The sequence below is a fragment of the Schistocerca americana genome, chromosome 3, assembly GCF_021461395.2.
Source record: "Schistocerca americana isolate TAMUIC-IGC-003095 chromosome 3, iqSchAmer2.1, whole genome shotgun sequence".
NCBI classification, from domain to species: domain Eukaryota; kingdom Metazoa; phylum Arthropoda; class Insecta; order Orthoptera; family Acrididae; genus Schistocerca; species Schistocerca americana.
In genome coordinates this window covers 524451992-524476078 of record NC_060121.1, presented here as the reverse complement: position 1 = coordinate 524476078, position 24087 = coordinate 524451992, and the positions used below count along the sequence as shown (strand labels likewise).

Here is a 24087-nt window from a genome sequence, read left to right as displayed (position 1 = left end):
ATGTAAAATTGGACAGGTATTCTAGCTGCCTAAAATTGTCTGACTTGCTGAGGTCAAGGTTGGGGTTGCAGATTTAGCACTGAGACAAACCCTATTTGTGGTGAATACCGGAGGGGTGAGGTTCAGGGAGAAAGAGAGAACCTCCTGTGAAGAGCCACAAAGGTTTTAACAATGTCCTTGTTTGCATAGGAATTGTGTAGAAATTCCACCATTGGAGGGGGGGGGGGGGGGAGGAGTGGGAGAGAGAGTGTAGTTGGGAGGGGGTGGGACTGCCAGTCCAGCAGAACTGAAAGACACAGGGCAGGCAGGCCTACGTGTAACTACATTACAGTACAGAACTGGCTCCCGTAATGTGTGATGCCACATTTGTTCTTTCAGCAGTGTGTGCTCTGTAATGGCATCCATTACAATGTTATTTGAATGGGTTATGCTGTCACCGAAGAATGTGGCCACTGCTCCAACTCAAACTTGGCTGCATAGCAAACTTTTCTAACCCACCTAGCATAATGCATGAGAAAATATATGATAGTAAGAGGAAATGGAACTGACTGACTTGTGGACTATAGCTTGATATTACAGAGATAAGAAAGGCGCACTATGTAAGGGTGTTTTGTTTCAGCAAGGGTTTAAAAGGGCATGAGCACTCATTCGACTCACAGCAGTTGGTCAAAAACCGAAACATTGCACACTTACTTAGGATTCATGTTTTACACTTAGAACTAAAACTAGGAATCCAAGAAAACAAATATGTTGATATATTGTTTTTTAGAGGTTATGTATTGTGGCAGGTGACAGAATAGTTCTCTTTGCCTTGGAATAATGATATTTCCAGTTCGGTAAGTAGCTTTTCCATAGTTCAAGGGCAGAATTTGTGGGTACTGAGGTGAGACAAGAAACAGCTGCAGCTGGAGTGCTGTGTGTCACCAGAGCCCGTATTTGGTTGTTATCACGTTCCAGTGAAAGACAACAAGTGCTGACTGGTGCTGGTCTGTAATGCCCTTGCCCTCTATCCATGTATGCTAAAGAGTTCCCAATGCGTTACAGGTATTTAAAATGCAAAGGCCGACATGTTGCCAGCTGTAAAGTGAAGTTTAGTGACACAGTAGTTGTGTCGTGGTGTTGCTGTCAACATGGTGCAATGCTAACGATCCCAGAACAAACAGCAGACCATCGTGGCAATGGATGGATCCCATGGGCAGGCAGCAAACACCAGCTGTGTGAAGCTGGGTGGCAGGTGGACTGTAAGGTCAGGCAGTTAGAGCAGCATGTCACTGTGCGCACCTGTTATTGGCTTGCGGGCAGATGGCGTAGGCAGCAACTGAATGTGCCTGCCCAGTGGTGTGGTGACTAACAGTGATTGGAGCAGGCACCAGCATGTGATGCAGGACTTTGGCTACCGACCCCATCTAACTTTCGACTCTAGTTCATGGCAAAGCTTGCCATGAAAATTACATTCTCCGGGCATCCAAAGGGAGTGTTCTTAAAAATAAAAGAGGGATTTAAAATCAAATTTCTGTATTCTGACTTTATGGGATACAGAATATGTTCCCAGAGCAAAATGATAGAACCACAAGCCAGTTAAGTTGGTGATCATAAGATGTAATTTTGTGTCTGACCGAAGTCTGAAAGCAATCAGGAGAGAGAGGAGAGGCCAAAACCAGAGAGAGTGTTCTTACTTGATCCAATGCTCTGGCAAGCCATGCAGCCAACATGTGAGTGACCTCTTTCTAATGCTCATCATTAGTCATTCAAGCACAAGGAGCAAACAGCTTCTGCATAGATAATGATTCTACTTGGCAAGTAGGCCAAAATATTGGGTACTTGAATACTGGAGGGAAAAATTTAAGTAGAAAATAATTTTGAATTAGCAGTAAAAATTCACACCTCCAATTGGTCAGTCGACTTCCACAGAGGAATGCCTGATTTTATGTAAGAATTAGTCAAGTTTAATTAAAACTTAATACAAAGTAATAGATAAAAACAGCATCGGAGTAATGTAAGAGGAGCAATGTTTCCTCCTATAATTGACTGCTTTTTCCTAAAATATATGTACTTCTATAAAGTAATCTACAAGAAATTCATATAATTGTCTTCATGAGTGGATTAGATCTAGTCATAATTTGTTGTTAGTGTGTTTTACAGAAGTTGCTAGCAGTGACTGCCCTTGCCTGTTAACTTGACTCATTCCATATCCCTGAAAGTCCTCCTTCACAATGGAATTTGTGGATGAACAAAACACGTTTTAGGACTATTCTGTTTATTATATTTCAGACAAAACGCAAATCCAGTTCAGCCCAACATTCATTAAAGGGTGAAAATTCTGAAGAATTGGCTTCTACAGCAGAAAGACCTAAGGATCATTCTACTACTAGTGGAAATGGTATGATATTGGTTTAAAGGAAAGTTTGCATAGTCATTTATACTAATAATAAAACTGTAAAACCATCATGTCTGTCCGAACATCCTAATCTCCAAAACTGCTAGATGAAATTTCATGGGTTTTTCACAGGTAATTTGAGCCTAGTTTGGGGCAACATACAAACTTTATTTCAACAAACTAAGATCAGGGAAAAAAATCATGATTTAAAGTTTTATATTAAAATGTCATGTCTGTCTGTTTGTATACGTTAATCTCCAAAACTATTAGACGAATTTTCATGGGGTTTCCACCAGTAACTTGAGCATAGCTTGCGGTAACATATAGGCTTTGTTTCATCAGAATTAGAACATAGAAAAGAATTATATCAATACCAGAGAAGGAAAGTTCCTACTCACCATATAGCGAAGATGCTGAGTCCCGATAGGCACATCAAAAAGATTCACACAATTGTAGCTTTTGGCCATTCAGCTCTCAGAGACTGCAGACGTGTGTGCAAGTTACGTTTGCGCGCGTGTGTGTGTGTGTGTGTGTGTGTGTGTGTGTGTGTGTGTGTGTACTGCTGACAAAGGCCTTTATGGCCGAAAGCTACAGTTGTGTGAATCTTTTTGTTGTGCCCAATCGTGACTCAGCATCTCCGCTATATGGTGAGTGGCAACTTTCCTTCTCTGGCATTGTTACATTCCATTCTGGATTTTCCTCTGTAAAGAATGATATCATTATTTAAAGTTTTATCTCAAATTGTCTGTTCAGCTTAGTGATTAGAATGTTTAATCATCATGACATAGTGCACCAAACAACCAGTAGATGGTGCTGTTAGCTTTTTTAACCCAATGATAGATGTATTTTCGGAATTTACAGCAGTGGCAGAATTTAGTGCCACTGTCTTCATCTTTATGAGTACAAACTAACAGCAAATTTACTTCATTGTGATATAGATTTACTGATTTTGCTTTGTGTGTTAGAAACTTGATGGCATTGCTTTACTTCTTTTGATAGGTTTTTTAGTAACACGATTCACGTTTCCGTCGCACTTCACCTAGTGTAGACCGGGAACTGTCTGCTAGACCTGCCCGATGTGAACTGACTGGGCCCGGCCCGATGCTGCCGGAGTTGTTGTTGTCATTGTTGTTGTTGTTGTTATGCCGGCAGAGGTCGCGTCCGAATTCTCGCGTGCCCTCTGGTGGACGGGACTCTACTTGCAGCAACTGCCGTCCGTGACACGCCGTGCCAATGTGCGCCTCCCGCGATCTTTCTGGTGGCTACAGCACTCCTCCTCCTTCGGGGGGTGCAGCCACTGTGATCCACTGCATCGGAAGGTGGAGCGTCGGGCCGGAGCGATGACCTCCACATCCATTGGAGGCCGGAGTCGAGGGGATCTGCCAACCCTCAAGCCGGAACCATCGAATACGGTTGGAAGTGACCCACACGAAGAGGCCCCCGTCGTCCCACAACCGGAGCCCGGGACAGAATGGGCGACAAGCTGTCGAACGCCGGATCCTGTTCCACCTCGGGAGGGTCAAGACCCAGTGGCGGGGACGAAGGGGAAGGGACGACCCCAGGTGAACCAGCCTCCTGAGAAACCGGGCCTGCTAGGGGGGCCGGCTCTCACTGTGGCATCCCGAACGATGGTGATGCCAGTGCTGGAGCTACTGGAGGCTGCCAAGGCTGAGAACCATCACAGTGCGGCAGAGTCACAGCGGGGAGAGGAGGTAACATCCCCTGTGAAACCAACACAGGTGCCGGCAATGGGGAAGCCGGTGTCCGAGAGGTCGGAGGGTGGGTGCCCGAACGTGGACGTAGCTGATTTTGGTGACGACGTACCACCCGGTCCCCCGCCTGCAAGGTATAGAGCCGGCGGCCATGTCGGCGCAGGACCACTGCCGGTATCCAACGTGGATTGCGACCAAACCCACGGGCCCAGACTGACGTACCCAGTGGAAAGCCAGGCACTCCGTTTTGTGAAGACTGGCGAGGACCAAGCCGGAGGAGGTGCAGCAGAGTCCGAGGTTAACGCCCATGGAGGAGCTCTGCGGGGATGTGTTCTCCCATTGGTGTGGTCCGGTATGCCGTCAAGAAAAATGTCAATGCTTCCTCCACAGGAAATTCGTGCACATACTTTTTCATCTGCGTCTTAAATGTGCGCACCATGCGCTCGGCTTCCCCATTCGATTGTGGATGGAAGGGGGGAGAGCAAACGTGCCGAATACCGAAGCGCCTACAAAAATCCTGGAAGGTCTGCGAAATAAACTGCGGTCCATTGTCCGAGACCAGGGTGATTGGCAGACCTTCCACAGAAAAGATTTTTGAGAGTGCCTGGATTGCAACTTCTGAAGTGGTTGAGGAGCAGCGAACCACATATGGGAATCAGGAATAAGCATCAGTGACAATGAGCCAAAAGCCATTGAGAAACAGGCCCGCAAAATCGATGTGAACACGTTCCCATGCTTGGGTTGCCGGCGACCATGAAGAGAACGCTGCCCTGGGAGATGCTTCTTGGCTCGCACACTGGGAACAGGCGGCCACCAAGTGCTCAATTTCTCTGTCAATACCGGGCCAGTACACATGTCTGCGAGCCAAGGTTTTAGTACGGGAAACACCCCAGTGCCCCGCATGTAATAACGTGATGACCTCCCTTCGTAAACCTGCAGGAACAACCACGCGAGGAGGTGTATCATCGGTAGCCAGAAGGAGAACTCCTTCCAAGACCGAGAGGCGGTCTCGTAGAAGAAAATAATTACGAAGAGGGTCCGAGGCCCGGCCCGGAGGGCGGGAAGACCACCCCTGCTGAATGAGGCGAACTACTTGCCGGAGAACCGGGTCAGCCGCCGTTTCCCTGGCGACTCGAGAACTATCAACTGCTTGGCGGGACGCCACATCCAAATGAAAACACATAATCTCCTCTCGATCGAACGTAGGATCCGGGCCCACCGGAAGACGGGAAAGAGCGTCGGCGTTGGCATGCTGTCCTGTAGGGCGAAAATGAATGTCATAATGGTACTTAGAGAGGAACAAGGCCCAGCACTGTAGTCTGTGGGCCGCCCTATCCGGAATCTGAGAGGCGGGGCCAAATAACGATATTAACGGCTTATGGTCAGTGATTAACTGAAACTTCGTGCCATACAAGAAAGGGTGAAACTTGGTAACAGCGTAAACAATGGCCAAAGCCTCCTTTTCCACCTGGGAGTAATGGGCCTGCGTGGGACTAAGCGTTTTAGACGCAAACGCCAGTGGTTGCTCAGAACCCCATACTGCGAAGCGTCTGTAGCCAGGACCAACGGCTTATGTGGATCAAAAGTAGCCAAACAAGGGGCTGATGTGAGGAGGCCCTTCAACGAGGTGAACGCTCGCTCGCATGCAGGCGACCAATCAAAAGGAACACCCTTGTGCAGAAGGCAGTACAGGGGGTGGGCTATAGTGGAAGCCCTGGGAATGAACCGGTGGTAATAGGCTATCTTGCCTAAAAAAGCTTGTAACTCTTTCAGCGAAGCGGGCCAAGGAAGGTTGACGATACCTTGGACCAAACTTCCTAGTGGCTGGGTGCCGTGCCGAGATATGGTGTAGCCCACATACTCCATGGACGGTTGGAAGAAGGTTGACTTATGCAGGTTGCAACGCAAGCCCACAGACCTGAATTTGAGAAAGAGGCTGCGAAGGTTGTGCAAGTGTTCCTTCGTGCTTCGGCCTGTGACAATTATGTCATCCAGGTAATTAATACAATGAGGGATTGTCGACGTGACATGCTCAAGATAATGCTGGAATATCGCCGGGGCACTGGATATTCCAAAGGCCAACTGCTGGTATTGGTAAAGGCCAAACGGAATGTTGACGACCGCCAGCCATTTGGAGTCCTCATCAAGTGGTATCTGATGATAAGCCTCCGACAGATCGATTTTCGAAAAATATTGGCCTCCCGCCACAGCGGAGAACAATTCATCAGCACAAGGCAAAGGATAGGTGTCCACCACCAATTGTGAATTAATGGTGGCCTTGAAATCGCCACAAAGACATAATTTTCCCGAGGGCTTCCTTACAATAACGAGGGGCGAAGCCCACTCACTGGAAGAAATGGGAAGAACGACCCCTAGGGCTGTCAGCCAGTCTAGCTCTTCCTTGACTTGAGGGAGGAGAGCCAAGGGGATCTGCCTCGCGCGTAGAAAACGCGGGCGAGCCGACGCCTTCAATGTTAAGTGAGCTTCAAAATCTGAAACACGCCCCAGGCCCTCCTCAAAAATATCTGGAAAGTCTGAGATCAAAGATTCCAATGATTGATAGGGAACGTCTTCGGAGACCAACTGTAGGGTGTCAGTGATAGAAAAACCGAAAGCTTGAAAGGCATCCAGGCCAAAAAGGTTAGCGGAGCTCGCAGCACTGACAACAGTAAAAGTAATAGGCTGAGTGACTGATTTGTAAGTCACGTCGGTAGTGAATTGACCCAACAGGGGAATGAACTGTTTACCATAACCGCGTAGACGCCGGTAAACAAATTTTCATGCAAACTTTGCGCCTCCTTTTTTAGAGCTCTGAGTGGACAGCTGTATTCTGGTGCAGAGGATTTCTTGCAAGGCAAGAAGTGGCAATCTTACCAGATTCAAAATAATATTAAAGTCAGTGCTTATTAGCAATGTGTCTGACACATCATTTGTTAATCTGTATTATGAATAGGCCTCTCTAAAAATGTGGCCAGGCAACTAATGGTGGTGTTGCTGTTGTGGTCTTCATGCCAAAAGGTTGTTTGATGCAGCTGTTCACACTAGTCAGTTCTATGCAAGCCTCTTCATTTCTGCATAAGTATTACAACCTACATCCACTTGAAACTGCTTACTGTAGACAAGCCTTGGTGAATGTGCACACATTCTTTCATCCATTACTACAGTCTGATTTCTACAAAAGTTTTATATAACTTTTACTATCTGTGGTTTATCCTTCTTAATGTCAGAGTTTCAAAGAAAGTATTCTAATCAGTGTTGCCTTTCTTGATCCTCTCTCTAAGATAATTGATAGGGTCAGTATTGCCTCCTATGTATCTACAGTCCAGCAAAATCCAAACTGATCTCTTCTCCTTCAACAACTCTGTCTGTTCTTGATGTTAGTATTTTGCAACCAAGGCTAATTAAACTTGTGGTTGGGTAACATTCCCACCTCTCAGCACATGCCTTCTGAGGTACTTGGGTTATTACATTATTTTTGAAGTTGTAAGCTCCTTACTAATTTTTGGTATTATAGTTTGTTAATATTCAGACATTGAACTGATTGATGAGTAATGGGCTCTCATCCGTATATTGCATTATTAGCTGAGGCTTTGTGCTTTAACAAATGTCGTCATGGTTAGATTCCTTGTTTTAAATAATGTATTACCTGCCCTGGCTTCGCACAGGTAGCATGAAGACAACACCCATGCTCAGATGAGTAAGAAAACTTGGGCTGCCATTACCGAAAAGTGGTTCCAGGTTGATACACCTGCCATATTCTCCTTATTTGACCCCTTATAATTACCGCATTTGGAGCGATGGCGACTTCCCATCGCAATGGCGGGAACGTGTCATCATTCCAGTGCTAAAACGTGGGAAGAACCCACTAGATGTTGACAGCTATCATCCCATCAGCCTCACCAACTTTCTATGCAAGCTGCTTGAATGTGTGTTGACCCGGTCTTGGGACCTTCTGGCTCCGTCCCAGGGCAGTTTTCACCGAGGACACTCCACTATTGACAGCTTGGTGTACCTGGAGTCTGCCATTCGATCAGCTTTTTCCCAGCGACAACACCTCATTGCCATCTTTTTCGATCTCACAAAGGCCCATGATACTACTTGGCGACACCACATCCTCACTACTCTGCATGAGTGGGATCTCTGAGGCCCACTCCTTATTTTTATACAGAAATTTTTATCACACCCCACTTTCAGAGTTCGCATCGGTGCTTCCCATAGTGCACCCCATATACAAGAGAATGGGGCCCTGCAGGGATCTGTCCACTCTTTTTAATAACCTTCAGTGGTCTCGCATTAGCAGTAGGATCGTCAGTATCTCCGCTCAGTTACACTGCCAATTTTTGTATTTCGTTCTGCTCCTCGTCTACTGTTGCGGCTGAATGCCATCTGCAGGGAGCTATACGGAAGGTGCAATCGTGGACCCTCACACACAGCTTTCAGTTTTCTGCCACCAAAACTTCTGTGATGCACTTTTGTAATCGTCGTACCGTCCACCTCCATCCAGAACGTTACCTCAATGACCAACTACTAGGTGTAGTGGAGATTTACCGCTTTCTGGGACTGGCCTTCAACACCCGCTTAAGTTGGCTTCCCCATCTTCTTCAGCTTAAGGACAAGTGCTGGTGGCACTTTAATCTTATTCGATGCAAGACCCACACCGACTGGGACGCTGATCATCGTACACTGCTGCAGCTGTACCAAGCCCTCGTACAGTCCCGTATTGAGTACGGGAGCATGGTATATGGTTCAGCAGTCAGCAGCCCCCTCTACACTGAGTGTACTAGACCCCATCCACCACTGTGGAGTTTGCCTCACGACGGGTGCCTTCCGATCCAGCCCCATGAACAGCCTACTTGTGGAAGCTGGCGTTCCTCCATTGCGACTCCGGCGGCAGCAGTTGCTCACAAATTATACCGCCCACATACATAGTTTGCCTTGCCATCCAAATTGCAATCTTCTTTTCCCCAACACGGCGGTCCTTCTCCTGCAACGTCGGCTTGGAAATGGGCTTCCCTTCACCGTCCGTATCCGGTTACTTCTTCATGAGCTCAGTTCTTCCCCCTTACCACCTTTCCTGCAGGCCCACTTCCATACACCTTCATGGTCCTCAGCCACAGCTTCGGCTGGACCTATTGCAAGGCCCCAAAGGCTCATTTCCACCTGTGGCCCTCCATCGGCCTTTTATCTCTCTTCTTGGCCAGTTTGAGGGCTCAGAAATAATCTACACCATGGACCATTGGTTGACAGTCTTGTTGGCTACGCTTATGCTCACGTTGGCCATACTGAACAATGCTTCTTGCTGGATGGCTCCAGCATTTTCACTGCAGAGTTGGTTTCCACCCGTCGTGCTCTTAATCACATCCACTCCTGCTCTGGTGAGTCCTTTGTCATTTGTAGTGACTCCTTAAGCATCCTACAAGCTCTCAACCAGTGCTTTCCTAGGCATTCTTTGGTAATGTTAATCCATGAGTCTCTTTATGCCACCTGCACCAGTGGACGCTCAGTGACCTTCATTTGGACCACAGGCCATATCAGGATACCAGGCAATGAGCTTGCTGACAACCTGGCCAAACAGGCCACCAATAAACCATCTCTGCAGATTGGACTACTGGAGACCGATTTGCAAGCAGTCTTCTGCCACAAAGTTTTCACAATCTGGGATACGGAATGGCGCACTCTTAGTACACCAAATAAACTGCGTGCTATCAAGGAGACTACGAATGTGTGGCGGTCATCCATGCGAGCCATTCACGGGGAATCTGTTGTCCTTTGCCGGCTCTGCATTGGCAATACGTGGCTAACACATGGCTACCTTCTTCATCACGATGACCCACCTCGGCGTCACTGTGACTCCCTTCTGACTGTCGTGTACATCTTGCTTGACTGCCCAATTTTAGCTGCTCTGTGGTGGACTTTTAACCGTCCCAGCACCCTGCCTTCGGTGTTCTGTGACAATGCCTCAGCGGCAGATTTAGTTCTACGTTTTATTAGTGAAGGGGGTTTTTATCGTACCGTCTAAGGGTGGGTGTTTGGCCTTCTCTCTGGGGCTTCCGCCCTCCCTCCATTTTAAGTCTGTCACCCTTTCTTTTCATTTGTTTGTTTTTGTGTTCGTCTTTTCCCTACATGTGTTCATCTCCCCTTGTCCTTTTGGGGTGGACATTTTAATGTGTTGCAGAGTGGCTGGCTCATCCTCTTTTATTCTTGTGATCAGCCATCCCAGACCATCTGCTCTATGGTTTTAATACAATCTTGTGCTTTTCCTTATCGTGTATGTTTTCCCTGTTTTTGTTTGTCCCATTTGTTTTCTTTTTAGGTGTGGTTCTGCATTCATTTTCCCCCTTTCCCTTTTCCAAATGTACTTTGGGAGTTGTTTTACCCTGAGCCTTGTTTGCGTGTGAAACAAGGGACTGATGGCCCTGTAGTTTGGTCCCTTTATTCCTCAAAACAACCAATCTGATATGGACAGACGTGTCTAGCTGGCCCTCGGTGTGGATGAGATCAACATCAAGGAAAGTAGCATGGGATTCGAAATAGGACCTGGCGAAATTCTATTGGGAGAAGGTATTTAGAGAATTTTTGAAATGGATCCGTCATATAGAATAACCTTGTATTGTCAACATTTTATGTAGACTCTTTTGTGTTGCAATTTAACAAGAAGTTTTAATTTATTTTTAGTTGTGCTTTTTATTTTTCCCTTGCTTGTCTATTATTTACAGTGTGTACTTTATAGTGTAAGTTCTACTTATTTTTAATCATGTTATTTGTTATTTTAGTGCATTTTAAAAGCTTTTAATGTAACATGGTTGGTATCATTCATTTTTCTGAATTTTGGGAACTTTTTATATAAACTTTTTAACTTTGTAGTAGTGTACCATAAACATAAAATTTTACTGCAGTCCTTACAGAGAGCAAAAAATACTAAAAAAAAATATTTTTTTCTCACCCATTCTAGATTCAAGAACTGAAGCGAGTGAGTGCCTTATCTACCTCTGTGGACAGTGCACACATGCTTACAGCAGCCTTGATGAATGCAAACAACACATGATGCAGGTTTACTCACCATTAATCAAAATTTTGTATTTTTATTTAGCTGTATTGTCATTTACATAGCTGAACTTCAGCAGGAGCTTTCCCGTACATTTGTATTTTTCCAAGTATTGGAAATTATGACAATACTTGTGAGGATGCCTGGCTGAAATATTTGAGAAAGCCAGGCAACAAAGGCAACTGAAACTTAAGGATGATGCAGTTATAATGGCCAAAAAGCTTCAGCAAACCAGAAGCATCATGAAATTAAGTGTCTTCTTGTGTGCATTGTTGAGAAGATTAGTTTTGATGTTAAGAATGGAGGACTTTCCAGTCTTCATACACATGAGCAACAAAAGACCTCAATATATAGATACTTCACTGCCCATGGATTATCTACTACTATTGTTGTTGTTGTTGTTGTTGTTGTTGTGGTCTTCAGTCCTGAGACTGGTTTGATGCAGCTCTCCATGCTACTCTATCCTGTGCAAGCTTCTTCATCTCCCAGTACCTACTGCAACCTACATCCTTCTGAATCTGCTTAGTGTATTCATCTCTTGGTCTCCCCCCTATGATTTTTACCCTCCACGCTGCCCTCCAATACTAAACTGGTGATCCCTTGATGCCTCAGAACATGTCCTACCAACCGATCCCTTCTTCTGGTCAAGTTGTGCCACAAACTTCTCTTCTCCCCAATCCTATTCAATACTTCCTCATTAGTTATGTGATCTACCCATCTAATCTTCAGCATTCTTCTGTAGCACCACATTTCAAAAGCTTCTATTCTCTTCTTGTCCAAACTATTTACCGTCCATGTTTCACTTCCATACATGGCTACACTCCATACAAATACTTTCAGAAATAACTTCCTGACACTTAAATCTATACTCGATGTTAACAAATTTCTCTTCTTCAGAAATGCTTTCCTTGCCGTTGCCAGTCTACATTTTATATCCTCTCTACTTCGACCATCATCAGTTATTTTGCTCCCCAAATAGCAAAACTCCTTTACTACTTTAAGTGTCTCATTTCCTAATCTAATACCCTCAACATCACCCGACTTAATTCGACTACATTCCATTATCCTCGTTTTGTTTTTGTTGATGTTCATCTTATATCCTCCCTTCAAGACACCATCCATTCCGTTCAACTGCTCTTCCAAGTCCTTTGCTGTCTCGGACAGAATTACAATGTCATCGGCGAACCTCAAAGTTTTTATTTCTTCTCCATGGATTTTAATACCTACTCCGAATTTTTCTTTTGTTTCCTTTACTGCTTTCTCAATATACAGATTGAATAACATCGGGGAGAGGCTACAACCCTGTCTTACTTCCTTCCCAACCACTGCTTCCCTTTCATGTCCCTCGACTCTTATAACTGCCATCTGGTTTCTGTACAAATTGTAAATAGCCTTTCGATCCCTGTATTTTACCCCTGCCACCTTTAGAATTTGAAAGAGAGTATTCCAGTCAACATTGTCAAAAGCTTTCTCTAAGTCTACAAATGCTAGAAACGTAGGTTTGCCTTTCCTTAATCTTTCTTCTAAGATAAGTCGTAAGGTCAGTATTGCCTCACGTGTTCCAGTATTTCTACGGAATCCAAACTGATCTTCCCCTAGGTCGGCTTCTACCAGTTTTTCCATTCGTCTGTAAAGAATTCGTGTTAGTATTTTGCAGCTGTGGCTTACTAAACTGATTGTTCGGTAATTTTCACATCTGTCAACACCTGCTTTCTTTGGGATTGGAATTATTATATTCTTCTTGAAGTCTGAGGGTATTTCGCCTGTTTCATACATCTTGCTCACCAGATGGTAGAGTTTTGTCAGGACTGGCTCTCCCAAGGCCGTCAGTAGTTCCAATGGAATGTTGTCTACTCCGGGGGCCTTGTTTCGACTCAAGTCTTTCAGTGCTCTGTCAAACTCTTCACGCAATATCGTATCTCCCATTTCATCTTCATCTACATCCTCTTCCATTTCCATAATATTGTCCTCAAGTGCATCGCCCTTGTATAGACCCTCTACTACTGTTAACAAATGAATTAATATCCATTTGAAATTCTGTTTTAAGTGAAAAATGATGTCTTAATCACCTCTTATCTGCGACCAATTCCCTTTTTAATGAAGTACTTAAAAAAAGCAGAGAAGAATTAGTTGGACTCAAAATCGAAGCCAATAAACAGAAGCAAATTCTTAGTTCCTGGCGTGATTCCTGGTATTGAGATAACATTGTTTTCTTTTAACTAAGTGTACACTACAATTAACATTTTTGGAACACATTAAAATTGTGGTCTAGACTAAGTTCAGTGTTTTTAGGAACCATGTTCTGAATAGTCTCTCTCTCTCTCTCTCTCTCTCTCTCTCTCTCTCTCTCTCTCTCTCTCTCTCTCTCTCTCACACACACACACACACACACACACACACACACACACACACGGAAAGTGATGAGGAGAACAGAATCATCATTACACTGACTCATATTAACTCAGTGTGCTTTGAGTTGCAATAGCAAGAAAGTCATCCTGCTTCTTGTTCCCCTACAGTTCAGCATTTTAAATGAACAGTGCAATTGAAAATTGTGTTAAATGTGTAATCAATTCTGGAATGTGATTTTAGTGTTCGTTTGCTACAGATACTATCCTTGAGTTTAAGCCACATCTGGTGTACACTTACATAGTTGGGAAGGATTAGAGACTAACTCTTAGGAAGTTGTCAAATGGATTTTTATCTGCTTTTTTAAATAGATACATTTTGCATTTACTTTTGGTGGATTTGAATGTTGTGATAGTCAGTTTCACCAAAACTACCTTGTACTCACTAACGCCCTGTATCCATCAGGATGCTACCTATTTTGCTCAGGATTATTTGTTGATAATAGGTCAAGTATTTTTTTGCGATCATTTACTCTTTGAGTGGGCTCCTAGAATAATTGCTCAAAATAATTTTCAGAGAAAGGTAAAATTTCTGACAATGTTATATATCTGCCACCAGCTTTGAGCAATCTGTTTTTCCCAACATATCAAGAGTGGATTGAAATCAGCACCCACTATAATTGTATGAGTTGGGTACCAATTTGAGATGATACTCATGTTTTATTTGAACTATTCAGTAACTGAATCATCTGAGTAAGGGGGTCAGTAAAAGAAACCAGTTATTAATTTATTCCAGTTGTGAGTTATAACCTTTACACGTACTAACTTACAGGATAAGTCTACTTCAATTTCATTACAAGATAAGCTACTTCATCCGCCCTGATAGCTGAGTGCTCAGTGCAGCGGTCTGTCACGTCAAGGGACCCAGGTTCAATTCCCGGCTGGGTCGGAGGTTTTCTCTGCTCAGGGACTGGGTGTTGTGTTGTCCTCATTATCATTTCATCATCATCAGTGGAAGGCAACAGGAAACCACCACTGGAATCACTTCCGTAGACGCTCATGTGGTGGACCTCTCTGACGAGGCTTCCCCCATAACAAGACCTGCCGTAAGGCAGAACACGAAGTACGTACGTAAGCTACTTCTGACAGCAACAAACACACCACCTCCAACTGTATTTAATCTGTCCTTTCTGAACACCACTAGGGCCTTGGTAAAATTTTCAGCTGATCCCTGGGGCTTTAGCCAGCTTGTATCTGTAACAATTTGAGCTTCAGTGCTTTCTATTAGTGCTTGGAGACCTGTTTCTTTCCAAACACATCTACAACAATTAACAACTACAATATTGATGGTTCCTATGTTTTACCCTCTTCTCATTGTTCATTCTGCACTCTTTAAGACTGAAATCTTTTTTTGTTTTCCTGAGACCCTCTACCCTAAAATACTGTTCGATCTGTTCAATACAGCCCCTGCTACCCATGTAGGCCCTTCCTGTGTATAGTGGACATCTGACCTATTAAGCAAAACACGAAACTCCACCACTCTGTGAAATACTAAGTTTAGAAATCTGCAACCTACACATTCAGAGAACGTCTGAGCGTGTACCAAATGTCTGAAATTGTTGCTGTTGACAATGTTACAGATTGTGAACTCTGCCTTTGTCTCGCCCACTAAGACTGGAAGTCTTTACCACTTCAGCTAGCTGCCCAAAACGAGAAAATCTCTTCCAATCCAAAGCAACCACTTGCAGCCACCACCTGCAGTTGGCTGCTCAATGTGCTCTTCGTGGCATCTGGAACTACTTGTTCCAGATCTGGAATGGTATACACAAAGATTTCACAATGGATTTCTGCCCCTCCTTGGCAGCCATACCCCCAAGAGGTCCCATTACATGCCTGATATTGGAACTACCAACTACCAGTAATCCCACATCCTTTGTGGATGCCCAGATCTTGTGGGTCAAGAAGCTTTCTCTGGAACAGAGTGAGTGAGTGCACCTGGCTGAGGATCTTTGTCAGCCACAGATAGTGCCTGAAAGCTGTTTGTCAGATGAACTAGGGAGGCCCTTCAGTTGACCTCCCCTGGAAAGTCTTTCATTGCGTGCCACAACTTCCACTCGACCATGGGTGAGGGGCCATCTTCAATGCAAGCAGTAACCAGGGGCATCACTGTAGTGGACTGATCAGGGGCACAAGGGACGTGCTGGACATACCTTGCATCCCCACAGCCAGTCCCTACAGTGATGCTCATTGGCAACAGCTTCAAACTATGTGACTGAAACCAGCATGCTAAAAACTGCAGAAATTGCATTACACAGTTATAAAAGATGCAGACTTGTGACTACTAGATACACAAATATGCAAGAAATGTGAGAGTTCAGACTAAAATGCATGCAGTAAATAAAAGATAAGTCGCTTCTTGTTGTTAGAAGCTCATTTCAACTCACAAACGAAACACTGTGCTCAGATGTGCTGCTTACGACATTGGAGCTGCTGAGTTCTACGACTGTAATTGACTGCTCACACAAAAACAAATAACATCAGTGTAATGACATCAGCTGATGACTATTATCTTCAAATTACGTCTCAAATGTACCTCAATGAAAATGCAGCAGAACTGTGTGCTGCCTTTTTGAAACCAAATGAAAGGACTGTGTTGACCCAGACTGTGTGAAACCATCTTCACATGATCCATTTGGTCTCTTGGCATCCATTATGAACAATAGTATTGATCCCTCAGCACCATGGCATATGAGTTGGTGGGTAAGGAAATATCTGGAATGGGGCCTCAATTGACTGCATTGGACTATCTTTACTAACAAGTGCAGGATTTGTCTGACACCAGATGATCATAATAGAAAGATGTAGAGGGGCCAAATACCAAGTATGCAGCTCAGGCATGTGATTCAGTGGGTTCTGCAGGGAGTTGGGTCCATAATGCTTTGGACCGGTACAGGGTGCATATGACCTGGGACAACTGGGAGATCCGTGAAAAACCCGGGAATTTTTTCATCTGGGAGAAAACCGAGAAAAACCCGGGAATTTTATAGAATTCTGGGAATTTTTCATTGTTTTAGTTTGCAGTTAAATTTTTGTAATTTTAACTGGTAAGAATCAATACTCTAACAAAGGATATTACTGTATCCTGCTACTGCAGAATAATAGTACAACAATAAAACGTGACTGGTAAAAAAAAAGGAAAATAAAACATAAATTAAAAAGGGAATGTGCCATATACAGCAACAAAACACAGTGCTCATACAAGCATTTGCCAACAGCAAAGTGTGTAAAAGGCTTTAGAAAGACTATGCAATGCTTCATAACAACAAATTGCCTCTGATGAGCGTGACGTCACAATGGTTTACATTAGATTCATTTTAGCAGTTACGAGTGGACTCTTGCGCATGCGCAGTTGAGTGGCGTATGAGTGGTACCCTCTCCTATTTCTGGCTACATAAATGTGGCTGTTGGCTGTGTAAGCAGTCGCAGGAAGCAGCTAGATGCAACCGGTAAAAATATTACTGCTGCCCCAAAGCTGCCAGATTCAAGCATGTGCAGCGGGCCTGGATCTGTGAGGGAGAGGGGGCGCCAAGTTCATATTGTTGAGGAGAAAAAACCTTGTTTCACAAAGCGCCTAGCATCCAGCGCACATTGTTCTACCCATTACTCATATGATTTTGATGTGCATCCCTGTTGGTTTATGAACACACACTGTAAGTTGATTTCTGAATTAATCATAAGCCGCACGGTGTAACCATGTGGTCTGAGGCGACTTGTCATGGTTTACGCGGCTCCCTCTGTCGGAGGTTTGAATCCTCCCATAGTAAAAAATAAAAATAAAAAAAAAAAATCAATAATAAGTAAATTTTTGAATGTGTGCATAGTGTACGTGATATCTCTGTCAGGGGAATCCTCGCTGCATCTAGAAATAAAGTTTCCTGCAGACAAAAGAGGACTGGGCTATATAAGCTGAGCGGAGTAAAGCCGAACGAGTGAACGCCAATTTCTGTCTGATTATGTTGTTGTTTGGGTTTGCGAATGATCAACGTTGTTATAATTTCTAGGGAAATCCATAGATTCAGACAACCAGAGTGGAAATAAATGACTAACAGGAATAACAGGCAAGAAAGATTACGTATTATCTTCTCGGTGTATCCATGAAAATGAAATTTTGTCAGAAAATGTTTGGCCAGATCGCTACGCTAGTAAGGACGAGTTGTACAGTCCCCATCTAGCAGCCGCTTAAGTTCTATTCTGGAAGTAGTGCAGAAAATGGTTTGTACGAACATAACAACGCCTAACCAGATAACAATCAGGGATAACTAAACTGGTGATTCTGACAGGGTTAGTGAAGTTAACCGGTGAATAAGTTTTGACAAAGGCGGGGATAGTTCCAGAATTACTCATGACGAGATTGTTTGTTAGAACGAAGAAGGAGAAGAAATGTGGACATCACACAAATTAGGGAAGAATATGATGATTCCAAATTTATATAAAAATCTCATACTACTACTTTTCAATCTCATGCTTGAGAAATGGGAGTGTATGAATGAAATGTGAAACTGTTTTCTAACATAAAGCTTTTTGCTTGTATCAGGCGTAATAGGCATTTTATGTTGGTCTTCGTGAATTATATTCTGTCGTGTTATAAAAATGACCATTTGTGCCAAAACAGTCTCATTTATTTGGTGTGTGTTACAATTTCTGCAGTGTTAAAAAGACCTATTTTGTTTTGCCTAGAAGACAGTGACAAAATAGATGTAATCAGATCGAGAAACCACACCAGTCTTGGGTACTATTTGTATTAACAGCTTACGCAGTATTATACAATGTTATTTCAATTTTTCATGTAGCAAAACATTCGATGAACTTTGATGAGGTAACTGATTCTTTCACAGAAAGGAAAGCACGCCGTGTAAAGCTGTTGCAGGATTAGAGAAGAAACAATGCTAGGAGCTAAGGATTGAAGAAATGTGTACTGTATTCCTTGTCTCTTGTCTTTACTGGTTTTATGTATCCTATATTTAACTTTATTTCACCCAAAACAGAAAGTTATTAACTAACAGGCAATAAAGAGTGCAAATTTTCTGAAGAGTTCTTGTTCTCCCGACTACAAATAATCCCATCCAGTATTAATCGTGAGATTTTTTAAAAGAGGGGCAGGATGTCAAACAGGGCGACTGGTAGCAGGAGAGGCACCACAGGACATTTTAATTTCCACTGTTCTGAATATAGATTGATGGCATCCAATACAAAATATACACGTTTCAACTCCACAGAGCGAAATACAGCAATGTGCGATAGAAGAATGCTGTGTGAAGAGGGGTGTCACTGCACTCTGGAACACTTAAGACCAAATAACATATCTTACATTTCCTCGAACATGTGCACTTCAAAATGAACATATTTTTGAAAATTTGATTTTTTTTAAATTCAAGGGAGGGTGCTGGGCTGGGCGGGGGAGGGGGGGGGGGGTGTACTATCTTAGTGTTGCTCCAGTTCGGTAATATTGTAGATCCGAGGCTGATGCGCAGAGCAGTCTGAGTTATAGTTGGGATGTGTGTAGTCTCCACGTGACATTTAGTGATTTTGCTGTTTCCTCTTCGTTTACTGCTCTCACGTCAAATGAAAACAAAGTGGGTTTCTGTGGTGTGGAGCTATCAAGTGACTTAAAATACATTCACATAATTACAGAAGGCTAATATACATTATTAGTTTCAGATTTTATTTGATTTCCACTTTTCTGACAACCATGGATTAATCGCCTTGTAGAACAATGAAATTGTTTTTGTCGGTTTGCTAAAGAAATTTAGTTTTTATCAATCTTTTACACTGAGGCAGTCAATGTGTTTGAAACAAAGTGTTTAGTTCCACACTATTGGCTAATTTCATGTGCATGTTTTCATCTTCTTGCACGTATGGCATTGTGCCATAAGATGGAATCAAAAATGAGTTAATACTTTACTGGTACTCCAAGAAAATTTACATCCCAAAACCCACACCGAAAAGCTTAATATCAGGTCGAGGCCTACTTCATTGGGAATCTGGACATACGAATGTGCTCTTTAAGTATGCACTTTAAATGTGCCATTTTAATATGGTTCACGAAATTCTGATGCTCTTGGAATATCCTCTGATGTCTTTTTTTCTTTTATGACATAATGTAATATCTTTTAATGTTTTACACGTACGAACATACGGGCTTCCTGTCTCATAGCAGCTGCCAAAGCACGGTGGCGCCCGTTGTCTGGTGCTCTCTGACAACTACTGAAGCGCACCTATTTCTAACAGGTCACAGGAAAATATTGCGAATGGTGGTTTGAAAAGTGTTACTTTCGGAGTAAATTTTCTTTTACGCAAGTTGAACTATGTGCGAGAATGTACGACGGATTTCTTAAATCACAGTGCATTTGATGACTATCCATTTAGAAGTATTTCGAGCCCATAAGATCAGACATTCATGTCATTATTATGAACAAATTGATGTAGTACTATAGGAAGCTCTTTGTACTCTGTGGTAGCTAATTTATTTGTGAAAAACTTTGAGGACGAGTCACTGGACTCGGCTAAAAATTTTACTGGCACATTTGTGCAATATATCCTAAAGTGTAACATGCGCAAAAAATATCAACATTATATGTGAAAGCTTAGCTTCTCTTGCAGCTTATGAACCTTAGAGACATAATATTATATGTGAAAGCTCTGCTTTTCTTGTAGCAACACTATGCATATTAATTGAAAACATTAACTTTTCCTGTTTGTGTATCCGCGCTACTTAACAGTGATGTTACTGTTAGTTAATTACATCACATGTCCTGTGGTCTGAATATCCGCTGTCATCGGCTGGTGGGCTATGACTGGCTTACAAAAGCGCATCACAATCTCGATTACAGTGGTTCGGAAATTAACATGCGGTGTTTGGTGGAATTCGAATTTATACTTTCATAATACAAAAATATGGAGTGAACATGTTGCTGCACATCAAAAATCTTTCGAAAAGGAGTTTTCTTCCCTGACTCGTTTTCTAAAGTGCTGGGAAATTCTACGCCCATGTATAAAAATATAACCATTCAAAGGACAAGTTTTACAGTTCTGAGGGAAAATATGCTGTCACTTAATAACACGGAAGAAGTGTGTTTTCATCCGGGAGAAAGTGTACTTTTAACCGGGAAATCCAGGAAAAATCCGGGAATTTTTTTTCCTTGTCCACATATACACCCTGTGGTATCATGGACTGATATTGGATGCCTCTAGATGTTTCAAGGGTAATCTGACAGCTGCGCAGTATCATGGAAAAAATAGGTTAATTGACCTACAATAAAATAACAAAGGTTTGTACAAAAGGCTGATTTATTATTATTATTATACACCTTCCACGGCTTGATTGGTGATGTTCCCCAACTGTTTGAAAATAAGTGCAAGTTTTTCTTTTTTGATATATTGTAAGATAAATTTAAAATGTTATGGTAAAAATTTGTTCCTGCCATGTTTTTAACAGAGATGTGTTTACTTTCTCCATGAAAGTCCATTTGGTTGACTGAGTTTAATCTGCTGTGTTTGCAGATCTCAGTCTGCCTTCTTAGTTTGAAAGTAAAGCTTTGCTCTGCTTTTAAAATTTCTTTAAATTTTTTCGTATCTAGAGATGGGGTGTCAATTAAATACTTGCATTTGCTATATCAGGTAGTATTTGACAGGAAATAGAATGTAGATGAAATGCTTGAAAAACTGCTAATTGCTGCAATCAGCGATTATTACTGTTAAAAATAAATCATTTACAGCAGCTGTATCAGTTTGTAAGCAGTCTTTCATATGCTATAAGTGTGTATGCATTCATTTATTATTGCAATTTAAAAAAAATTGTATGAACAGCTTCAATTTTTTTTCCTTTGTTGCAGGATCATGATTTGATTTTGCAAGAAGAAAATGAAACAGTTGCCCAAGAATCATCAGCAGATGAAGCTCCCGTTATGAAGGAAAAACAGGATGTAACTGTGATTCAACAGACTCAAACAAAGGAATTTTTGCTCAACATAAAGAAGAACCAGCCAGAATGTAAATTTGTGTATGTGGCTAAGTAGAAGTTTTTGAGTTTATTTATTTATTTGTTTATTCATACAGGGATCATCTGATAATGATATAAAATTTGAAATCATAATACAACGAAGGTAAATAACTTAGCTACACACACACACACACACACACACACACACACACACACACACACACAATAGAGTGTAACCTTGCTTTTACATTCCCGGAATTAATGTTTTCCTGCTCTTTACGGCATTTTTTTATTGTTCCCATCAAATTTCCTATGGCCACAACGTTAATTTGCACCCGACTTTGCATCAACATATTTATAATTTTTCCGCAGTTTACACATTACAAAAAGAATGTTCGTGGAGAAATAAATGACACTGGCATGATGTTGGCCATCCAATAATGTTTACAAATATTTCATGGTTAAGTTTCTTGACACCAGGGCACTCTACTCAATGGATTTGAACCAGTGAACATTTAAAAGTTGGAACAATTTGTGCCTTATCTCCCCCTGCGGCCAAGCTCCACTTGGTGTGGTGGTTGATGGTAGTAACTAGGTTCGTTCGAGTAAAGATATCATGACCAATCACAACCATTTCCAAACTGTCTCTATTGCGCAATTGCAGTTTTGTGATTGTTGCGATCATTGTAACATCTTTGTCGAAGCATACTTAGCGTGTTTTGGTGTTCCGCCACTTGTAGCACTAGCTGACACTGTCATTCACTTTGTTTTGCTCAGATGTTTTTAGTTTAAACACAGCACCGGTTACATAATTTTTTCACACTGAGCTAAATGTGTTTCGAGAATTTACTCTCATTGTCAAGTGCAGTATTTACGTATGTAGTTTTTGTGATGTTACACAAACAAACAATGTGAGTGATAGTTTTCGTGTGTGTGGTTGTCCACATAACTAAGAAGGCACAGCACCAGATAACCCAAAAAGACAACTACAGTGCAAGGGACACAGACTAACACATATTCAAAACACCACACAAAATACTTATCCTCATATTTGCCCTTGACAACAAGAAAAAATTCTTGGAACGTGTCATGCTAAGCATGGAAAAATACATAACTAGTGCAGTATTTCATTACTTAAATAATGAATGACAGCTGCAGGCTTTCAAAAACGTCGATTATGACATATGAAATTGAGTCAAAGGTTCCTACTTCCCAGACAGTTATCAGTTCTAGTTACATCAGCAGTTTTTATTAGATAATAAACTTTTATTTGATAATGAACAAGTCCCTGACAAGCCTTTTGATGCATGTTATGTTCATATATCATACATAAAGTGTGAAAATGCAAGGGAGTATCCTATATTAATTGCGCAAACAAAGTTGACACTTGGCGTGGTGATTGATGGGGACGACTGTAAATGGGAAATGCCTTTACGGTCACTCCGATCAGCTACAGTACTATGTGTCAACTTTGATTGTGCGTGCAGTATGTAACTTTTACAGCTTAAAACGTTATTTCCCACATTTTACATTTTCCCGCATTTTACACTATTTTTTTATGTCCCTTGAAAAGTGTAAAAGTGGGGTTGCACTGTATGTATGAGGATGTTTCTCAAAGGGTAGGACAGTTATACCAAGACTGCTAAAACTTTGCACTTGACATATGCATTTCTGGTCGGCAGTGTAGCATTATAACAAGTGAAGAATGAGTAGCGTGAGGTACTGGCATGCGGGACAAACCAATCCTGGCTCAGTAGTTGCTTCCAGTTCTGATGTCAGAGCTCCTGCGTTGCTGGCTTTGTTTTGTGTGTACATAAACAGCATGTGTTACAGTTGGTTTCTATTGTGTACTTGAGTTGTTCTGTGCTTTAGAAAATTCTGATAAGTGAAAAATGTCACACATCTCGCCTAGTGACAATCCTTTACGTCAAAGTGTGCTGCTAAACAATCAGTCACTAGAGTTACTATGGAGGACTTGTGAGTTTTACAGTCAGAAGAAAGAATACGTAAGTATTCATGCACAGCCATCAGTTCCCGCTGATGAAGTAATGGAACACATGTCGAAAGCTCTTGGACTTGTGCAAGAACAGTAGCAAGTGAGTGAGTGTTACTGCAAAACATGAGATATGTAGACATGAGGTGTAATGGTTCTGAGGCATCTTGATGTAATAATGTATTTTTAGCGACATCTGGAAAGAAGAAAAAGTATGCTCATGCTGTCACTGACTTAGATTCTTTCCACACTGATTCTATTCCCAGGCATATTTATGCTTACTACAGCAGAAAAGGATATCTTACCATAGCAAAATTGCTAGTGTCATTAAAAGAAAGTGAACTTTTCAGGGGTGGGAAATTGTCACAAAAAATTGTGCTGAAAAGTATGGGTTTCCATTACAAAATGCCAGACAGACACAAAGTCCTGTTAGAAAAGTCGCATGTTGTAACAGCTCGAAGCATATTCTTGCACAAAATTGTGGGCGAGGACATTCATTCCATAATATGGCTAGATGAAATGTGGTTTAACACTGGGGAAGCTGTTAGTAAGTGCTGGATGGATGACACTCCAAGTAGCACATATTTGTGGTCATCAGTTGATGGGAACAGGA

General features: G+C 42.3%; 1 protein-coding gene across 3 annotated transcripts in view; it reads left to right on the top strand.

The window, feature by feature from the left end:
* The window catches only part of LOC124605430 (zinc finger protein 569-like), a 138335-nt gene that overhangs the window by 86493 nt on the left and 27755 nt on the right, over positions 1-24087 (top strand). For all 3 annotated transcript variants that reach the window (XM_047137092.1, XM_047137093.1, XM_047137091.1), the window contains 3 exons: positions 2272-2380; positions 11042-11139; positions 21375-21541. In XM_047137092.1, coding sequence (XP_046993048.1) covers positions 2272-2380; positions 11042-11139; positions 21375-21541 — 374 coding nt within the window. The remainder of the gene's footprint in view (positions 1-2271; positions 2381-11041; positions 11140-21374; positions 21542-24087) is intronic.